The 8,946-nt window shown below is 36.6% G+C and overlaps 4 protein-coding genes across 4 annotated transcripts; all 4 read left to right on the forward strand.

The window, feature by feature from the left end:
- Positions 1–473: 473 nt before the first annotated feature.
- On the forward strand, positions 474–1,694 carry TM35_000361770 (putative acyl-CoA dehydrogenase; the record flags this gene model as incomplete). Its single annotated transcript, XM_029029362.1, has 1 exon — positions 474–1,694. One exon carries the CDS (start codon positions 474–476, stop codon positions 1,692–1,694), a length of 1,221 nt encoding a protein of 406 aa, XP_028879383.1.
- Positions 1,695–2,399: 705 nt separating this feature from the next.
- On the forward strand, positions 2,400–3,107 carry TM35_000361780 (uncharacterized protein; the record flags this gene model as incomplete). Its single annotated transcript, XM_029029363.1, has 1 exon — positions 2,400–3,107. One exon carries the CDS (start codon positions 2,400–2,402, stop codon positions 3,105–3,107), a length of 708 nt encoding a protein of 235 aa, XP_028879384.1.
- A 1,365-nt stretch (positions 3,108–4,472) lies between these two features.
- TM35_000361790 (uncharacterized protein) lies at positions 4,473–5,369 on the forward strand (the record flags this gene model as incomplete). Its single annotated transcript, XM_029029364.1, has 1 exon — positions 4,473–5,369. One exon carries the CDS (start codon positions 4,473–4,475, stop codon positions 5,367–5,369), a length of 897 nt encoding a protein of 298 aa, XP_028879385.1.
- Positions 5,370–5,874: 505 nt separating this feature from the next.
- Positions 5,875–8,946, forward strand: TM35_000361800 (uncharacterized protein; the record flags this gene model as incomplete). Its single annotated transcript, XM_029029365.1, has 1 exon — positions 5,875–8,946. A coding segment is annotated over one exon (3,072 nt), but the record flags the coding sequence as incomplete, so codon positions are not given.

Consider the following 8,946-nt stretch of genomic DNA (forward strand, 5'->3'; position numbering starts at 1 on the left):
AAAAAAAAAACATTTATACAAGCGTAGACGTTAACATTTACATTTACTTGCACATATGAATCTACTCACATAAACGTATATATATTTATATATGTGGAAACGAAGGTGAGGAATGCTTTTTTCTTTTTTTGTTTTGGTTCATTGATTTTCGGTTTTTTTTTTTTCTTTTCGTTGTACGCAAAATATGTTTACTCTACATTATTCTTTCAAAGGGACTTTGTGTATTATTATTATTATTATTATTATTATTATTATTTATTTATTTATTTATTTATTTATTTATTCCTTTCTCTATCTTTAATAAAGTACGACAATATTAAGAACGGAATATTAAAAAAAAAAAAAAGGAAAAGAATATTATCATATATATATATATTCATTTATCTGTGTTTAGAGACAGAAGAACAAAAAAAAAAGAAAATAGTTCAAACACATCATATCATATCATTATCATTATTATTATTATTTAATAAATGATCCGGCGTTTACTTCAGTTGTCTGTGTACAGGCGTACACCACTACGCCTCTCATCTTCCACGGCGGCTGCAGATGCCGCAGGTCTTGGGATCTCCTTTGAGTTATCTCCACAGCAGAGGGAAATTAAGGAACTTGCCCATCGCTTTGCAAAAGAGAAAATCATTCCCGTGGCTGCCCAATACGATAGATCCATGGAATATCCATATGATGTCTTTAAGGAGGGATGGGAATTGGGTCTTATTAACATGCATATTCCACAAGAGTATGGAGGAATGGGGGCCAGCTGCTTTGAAGGATTACTTGTACATGAAGAATTATCATGGGGTTGTTCTGGTATCTCTACTGCATTTGAGGCCAACAGTTTAAGTCAGGCTCCTGTTATTATTGCCGGTAATGATGCCCAGAAAAAGGAATTCCTCACACGCATGACGGAGGAACCATTAATCTCTGCCTACTGCGTTACGGAACCAGGCGCCGGTTCAGATGTGGCTGCGATAAAAACATTCGCTACCAAGAAGGGAGATGCATGGGAAGTGAATGGACAAAAGATGTGGATTACAAATGGAGGTGTGGCCAATTGGTATTTTCTCCTCGCCAACTCACCCGATGGATTTGTGGGATTTGTGGTAGATGCCAACACACCGGGTATTAAGCCTGGGAAGAAGGAAATTAATATGGGTCAACGCTGCAGTGATACGCGTGGGATTCTCTTTGAAAACGTGGTGATTCCCGATAAGAATGTACTTGGATCTCCCGGTGATGGATTTAAAATTGCCATGCGGGCCTTTGACTTCACTCGACCGCCTGTGGCGATTGGCGCCGTTGGTGTGGCTCGACGGGCATTGGAAGAAGCCTGTGCCTACGCCAAACAACGCAAAACGATGGGAAAGTATATCTCTCAACATCAATCGGTGGCTTTCATGTTAGCAGACATGGCCGCCTCTATTGAGGCTGTGCGGCTGTTGGCGTATCGCGCCGCGTGGGAAGTGGATCAGGGACGATCGAATACATTTTACGCCTCATCCGCAAAATTGTTGGGGGCGGAAGTGTGTGAACGGTGTGTGACGAATGCGGTGCAGATATTTGGTGGGAATGGATATAATACGGGTTATCCAGTGGAGAAGCTTTACCGAGATGCGAAGATATTTTCTATTTATGAGGGAACTAGTCAGGTACAACGTCTGGTGATCAGCAGATTGTTGCTGGGGAAAGAGTAAACTGGTCATTTTTTTTTTTGTGTTCTTTTTATTACTATTATTATTATTATTATTATTATTCTGTTTACGTTTGTAAAACAAAAAAAAAAAAACCCACCCCCCGTTTCCCGATGATGTGATTAAAAAAAAAAATAATAATTACAAAGGGATCGACAGGAATATTGTCGTTGGGTGATAATTTACAAATTGTACGCAGTCAGTAAAATGAAATGACATTCAGAGAATTCTCTATAATCGAAACCAAAAAAAAAAAAAAAAAAAAAAAAAAAAAAAAAAAAAAAAAAAAAAAGAACCACAGTAATTTCAACGGCAAGCCATCAATGAAATCATTGATGGCAATGGGTATTTGTTATTATGTGAGCGATTATCTGTTTTTTTTTTTTTTATTTTCTCTCTTTCTTTTTACTTTGGATTTCCGTTGAATTCACTTATTTGCCTTTTTTTTCTTAGTTTTCTCCCCTTTACCAGTCCTCAAGTAATAGTTGGCAATGTAATGGCATGTGAGGGATACAAGTTAAAGTTTGATTTATATTTATTTATTTTATTTATTTATTTGGTGCATTTTGTTTTGAAGTATTTGAGGATAGAAGAAAAAAAAAAAAAAAAAACTTCATCCTGTCAATGTATTCATTTTTTTTTTTCTTTTCTTCTTTTTTTTTTGCTTATTTGGATAGTGATAGCATATTTTTTGTGTATAGAATAAAAATGGATCACGATAAGGAAAAAAACGAAAATAAGGAAGTTTTAATTGAAACACCTACAGAACAGAAGGAGGGAATAAGTCCTTCCGACACTCCAGCCGAGTCTATCCAACTGAATGTTTCTCTTCCTCCTGTGAATATCTCTTCTTCTTCCCCTAATGAAGATGAACGGCTGTGGGAATTGGTGGACCCTCCAGAGACTTCATTGGATGTGGTGAAGAGTACTCGCCAAGAAATTCAACGGGTGTTAAGTATATTATCCAATCATGAGCGTTTACAAGAGATAAACACAAAGAAACAGGATGGATTATCTCAAAGCCAAATTATTCTGGAATTACAATTGGTGGAGCTGAATGGGAAACTGCAGAAGGAGGTGGAGCAACTTAAAGGAGACTTGGAAATACAAATAAAGGAGAGAAAACATAACCAGGAAGCCTTTGAGAAACGTCAACATGAATTGGAGTCAAGTGTGAAGAAACTAAAGAAAAAGTTGGAAACAGAAGTCGCCCAACGCAAAGTGGATCAAGAAACTCATAAGCGACAGGAGAATAAACTCGAGTCTCAGATAAATGATCTCAAGAAGGAGTTGGATGCGGAATCTTTACAACGCAAAACGGCTGAGGAGGCGTTGGAGAATCTCCGCAAGGATTTGGAAGCGCAAATGAGAGAACTTAATAAAAAGTTTGATGCCCAACCAATTATAAGGTTTTGAGAGAGGAAAAAATTGATCTACAATTCTTTCTCTAAAAAAAAAGAAAAGAAACAAAAAAAAAAAAAGAAAGTAGTGTAATAGAAGGTGATAAGGTTTTGTATGAGATCTCTCTTTGTGTACATATGTGAAATAAAGAGAGAGAAAAAAAAAAAAAAAAAAAAGGTAGATATGACACCTCTGTCAATCCGCTGAGCGAAAAGAAAAAAAATAACCTCATGAAATATTTATCTTTTTTTGGGGGGAAAAAATAAATCAACATAATGACACACTGTGGACCATCAAGAATCAACCAAAAGAACTGAAAAAAAAGAAGAGGATTTTCTTTGAAATCTCATTTAATTGATCTGTTATTTTAGATTAAAAGTATAATGAATGACTGTGAGAGAGGGGGTTTTTAAGCAATTCAAAGAGAAAAAAAAATAAACTCGACGCGTATGGTTAATGGTTCAACAGAGAGCTTGATGCCCAAATAAATCAAAAAAAAAAATGAAAATAAAAAAAAAACGACAAAAGGGGGAAAACCTCTGACAATAAACAAAAGAGGCTGGGGTGAAGGGGACGATGCTTATAATGGAAAAAAAAAAACAAAAAAATATATACAGATATATACAAATATATGAAAAAGAAAAATAGTGTCAAATGGGAAGTAAACAACTGCAGCTACTGAGCGAGTACCGAACCCCTCCACTCCATCTCATCCCATCCCCACATACACAAACACACCCTTTCTTTCTTTTTTTTTTTTTTAGGGTTTATTGTTTTTTCTTTTCTTTTTTTCCTTTTTCCTTTTTTTTTTCTTTTCCCATTACCAGTCAGTTACTTTGGTATGGGCGACTCATGTACTTTCAATAGGATCGGTCCTACAATGTTAGTCATTTAAACCGTCCTTCTTGTTTTTTTTTTTGTTTTTTTTATCTCAGTGAGTCGTGAGTTTTTAGTCTACTGTGGACAGTATTATTCACTCCCATATATTTTTTTCTGCTGAATTACTAAAAGCTTTTTGTGCCTATTGGTTTTTTCTTTAATATGTGTACTCTACGGATTGTTATTATTATTCTTTTTTTTATTTCTTTTTTTCTCTTTTTCTTGTAAGAACCGGAATAGGCTGGACAACCAAGTAGTAGTAGTACCATTACCACTCCGAAGAAAGAGAAGAAAAAAAAAAAAAGAAAAAACATAAAGAAATTAGAGCAAGTCAATAAGTTGTTGTAGGTTTACTTTTTATTTTTATTATTATTATTATTATTATTATTTTCTTTTCGTTCGTGTTATTTAAAAAAAAGGAAAAAAAAAGGTATTTCTTTTTTTTTTTTTTTTTACTTTTTCAAAATTATTTACCACTGTATGCTTTCTGTCTGAAGGTTTATGGGAAACCTCTCCTCCACCTCCTGCTGTTACTGTGATTGCTGTGCAGATGATAGGAAGAAGAAGAAGACAAGAGGCCGTGCACTTTCCACACTTCCCCCTCGCCGTCGGTTATTAGCCCTCTTATCTCTTTACGCCCCACACCGATTAAAAGATACGGATGATATTCTGCGAGAGTTTAATGGCGATGGCAATCGGGCGGTGTTGTATTATAGTTCTTTACTCGGCCCAGAGCCAAAGCCGCAGGAGGCGGAATTAATGTACGCGACGAGACTCACAGAAGATGATGTTTGGCTGCGGAAACGTGTATATGAAATATTAATGAGATGTGATCCCACACGGGTGTTGGAGTTGGAATCTATTGTGCGAGGACACAAAGGGACGGCATCCGAGTTACTACAACAATTAGAGATCTACTATAAAGATAGGGATTCTAATAATAATATTAATAATAATATACAAAAAGGAGGACGTGAGGGATCTAATAATCAAGATACCTTAGGTTCTGTTTCTAATACAGATGTTCATTCCTCAAAAGATGGAAAAGAATTATCTGAGGAAAAACAACAAAAGAATAAAAATAATATGCAGTTAGTAGTTACTACCCCCACAAGGGAAATATTATCTCCACCATTACCACTTCAAAGTAGTGAGTGGTCCCCAAGAGATGAGTCACCTCTTGGTGTTTCTGACGATTTACCTATTTCTCCATCTCATATAAATATCTTTACAGGAGGAAATCTTAAGAAGAAACGAGATGAGGATGAACATATTCTGAGGGAATTCGAGTCTATGCTTGCACAGATGCGTGAAGCAGAGGTGGCGATTCTTTTACCATATCGACCTAAAGTAGTTCATGTTGAAAATGAAACATATTCTGCAAACACACTCATATAAACAAGAGGAGATAAAAGAAGAAAAACAAACGATGAAAAACAAAAAAAAAAAGACTTATAAAAAGTGGTATATATATATATATATATATAGATATGAGATTTCTTTTGTATTATTTAATTATATTATTATTTTTTTTTTGTATTTGTTATGTTTCCAGTATTATTTTTTTTTGATGCGAATGAGAAAGGGGAAAGAGGATAAGGGGTGGTGTTAGTGTTTTTCTTGTTGTTGTTGTTTTTCTTTTTTCGTCAATTTCCTTATATTCTCTTTCGAATTTTTTTCTTTTTTTTTTTGTTTTCATAGTTACCACGTTAAAATAGTTAACGAAGTGAAAAAAGAAAAACTTGACAAAAAGAAAAACAAAAAAAAAGAACAAAAAAAAGGAAGCTGTATTTCAGTAGAGAAGAAGAGGGTGTTTGCCTCTAGTAAAGTAAATTTATTTTTATTTTTGCAATTCTGTTTTGTTTTTATTATTTATTTTGTTTCTTCCTGGAATGCATGAGATATGCGTTCAGATCCCCTTATCACTTCGCCAAAAGAGCGAGAGAGTGAATCAGATGTTAACAGCAACAGAAGCCGAAGTAAGAGAAGAGTGAGAAGCGGTAGTGTTAATAGTAATACATCCACATCTTCTCGTGGTTCTCGATCTAGTTTATTACGTACTAGTACTAGTAACAACAACAGCAGAAGCAGAAGCAGAAGCAGCAGCAGTAATAGTAGTAATAGTAGTAAGAAATCTTCATCGAAGAAAAACAATAGCAACAGTAAGAAATATGATGATCATATTCCTGTATTTCCAAACCTGCAGTTACCAACGAATATTCTCTTGGAGCCGTTTCCAAATAGACGTGTACGTTCCATGTGCTCTGTGGGTGGATTACTCGTAACAGCACATCGTAATGGTATACGTATATATCGCCAACGGTACCTTTCATCTGCCGCGGTAGCAGCGATAGCAAATAGTCGAGTTAATCTTCGAAAAGGTATTGGTGATAATAATAATAATAATAATAATAATAATAATAATAATAATAAGAATTCTGCTAATGATCAAGTGGATGTGCGAACGGGAATTTGGGAAGCCGTAGAGTTTAGAGATAATTTTCATCTGCAAGATGCGTATATGTGTGTTGGTGCCGAATCTATTTTTAGTCGTGGACGTGTGTTACCACTAAAGTGGAATCGCTACTTTGCAGCCGCATGCGGGAGTGATCGCACACGATTTAGTGTATGTGTGATGAGTGTAGCCGCCCACTTTGTTCTCCATCATGAACTCCACGCGAAGAATAAAGTCGTTGCACTTCACTTTGCACTTGTTGCGATGGAAGCGAAAGTAGATAGTAGACGATATCAACCTTTTGTTGTGAGTGTGGATGAAGTTGGTGAAGTTGTGATATTTGATGTGGAACGTGATCGTGCTGTTAAACTGACTCTCGCTTCTGCTTTGACTGCGGCTCCATATTCCTTATCTAATTCCCTTAATGGAGAGACTATGAAGAGAAATAATGGTCCTCTTGGATTATCCGATACTATTCCTACCAATAAGGATGTGAAGAAGAAAAATGAAAAAAATAATATGAATACTACTACTTCTACTTCTACTACTTCTACTACTACTACTACTACTACTACTACTATGAATGGAACTCATCCATCGCCTGGATCTGAATCTATTGAGAGTAAAACTACTACTAGTACTACTACAAATAATAGTAGTAGTAATAATAATAATAATACTTCTACTGTAATGCCAGCCTTATATCGTCTCGAGACGGGTCTTGCCTCTAATGTATGTCTTGTTGGTCCTTGTCAGGTGTTGTGTCGATATTGCGATAATGCCTCTCTGGGTATTGGTGTAGGTGTAGGCGTTACGCATCCACTCTCATTAAGTCTCTTTATTGCCTCTCACGCCCACAGTTTCGGTGGATCCACGGCGGAATTACATGTTACGCAATTACGTGTACAATACACCGCCGTTCCCCCACGAGCCGTTGTGCATGGATCGATTCCTATTGTCCGTGAAGGTGTACCGGAGTCCTTGTGTGAACCCGGTGTGGCTCTACTGCGATTGCCATTCCATACACGTGAACGTCCACCAACAATTCTTCTCGCCCGACCGCGTTTGCGTTTCTGGAGTCTTAGTGGGTGTTCCGGTAAACTCCTGCAATTACATCGTGTGTATGATGATACCGATGGAAGTGGAATGGGCGCACGTACACCGCGAGAACACTTTGTGCAAGTTGTACCATTAGGGCGGCATATACTACAGCAAGATCATACGACTTCTTGGCTGTGTATTGCCGCACTTACAGATGATGATGCTATTTTACTTCTTGGACAACAACCACGGCCCGTGGGAAGTGAAAAGATAAAGGAAGTAACACCAGAAGAACCTTCTCTGGAGGCTCCTATACTTGAACGACAGACATTAGAGGCATGGTTAGGTGATGTAGAGGAATCGGAAAAGAAGAAGATAACACCAAAAACACCAATAACACTACCTCCACCCTTATCATGTTCAGAAGAAGTAAAAGAGGGAGAAGAACATCCAACAGAGAATAGTGGAATGGAGGGTGAGAGTAGTACGACGGTATTGGTACCAGTTTCACCTCCATTGACCTTTATGGATCCCAAAGAGGATTACACGGTTCTTATGCTCTTAACTCCATCATGCAAAGATGATATATTATCAAGCTCAACAACAGCAACATCAACATTATCATCATCACCACTAGCATCACCAACGGCATCACCAACAACATCAACAGAAACCTCTCCTTTAATTCCTTATCAGAAGCGTAGTTTCATACGTCAATTAATTTCAGTACCACAAAGTAATGAATTGCTTTTTTCATGTGATGGCTCTGATGAGATATATTCTATTAAATTACCTTTTGTATGGGATGTGGGGCCTGTTGAAACAACGACTAATCGAACACCTATACCAATTCCACAGAGTGAACCAACAAACAATCGGGATAGTTGGCGAAGTGTTAGTCTTGCTGCGGGATATTTACGTGATTTAAATATTGCACGTCCATTAATGGTTGCGATGTGGAATTTTACAGGAGAAGTGGAGCCTGATGAAGAGTCACTCCCACCAGTAGTAGTTCAACCACAACGAGAAAATCAGAATCCTCATGAAAAGGAACAGGAAAAACAACAGATATCATTAATGGAAGCAGTAGAAGTGACAAGTGAGAAAACAACAAGTTCAATATTACCTTTACGTAGTGCTGTACCAGTTCATATTGAAGATATTAATAAAGGTGATGGGAATAATGGTATAGAAGTAGGACGTAGTAGCTCTCCTGGTATTCAAATAGGAAGAAAGAAGAAACGCCGAAATCGCTCAAGCTCTGTTGTAAGTGTTGAGGAAGGAATAACAAATGTGGATGATGAGGATGATGATACTATACGAAGGGCTTACGTGGAAAGTGAGCAACAAAAATTTTTGGATACTCCTAATTGGCAGAAAAGAGAAAACAATGATAATTGCGAGACTTCAAGTAATAATAATAATAATAATAATAATAATAATAATAATAATAATAATAATAATAATAATAATAATAAT

This window comes from Trypanosoma theileri (genome assembly GCF_002087225.1).
Source record: "Trypanosoma theileri isolate Edinburgh chromosome Unknown TM35_Tth_36_V1, whole genome shotgun sequence".
Lineage (NCBI taxonomy): Eukaryota > Euglenozoa > Kinetoplastea > Trypanosomatida > Trypanosomatidae > Trypanosoma > Trypanosoma theileri.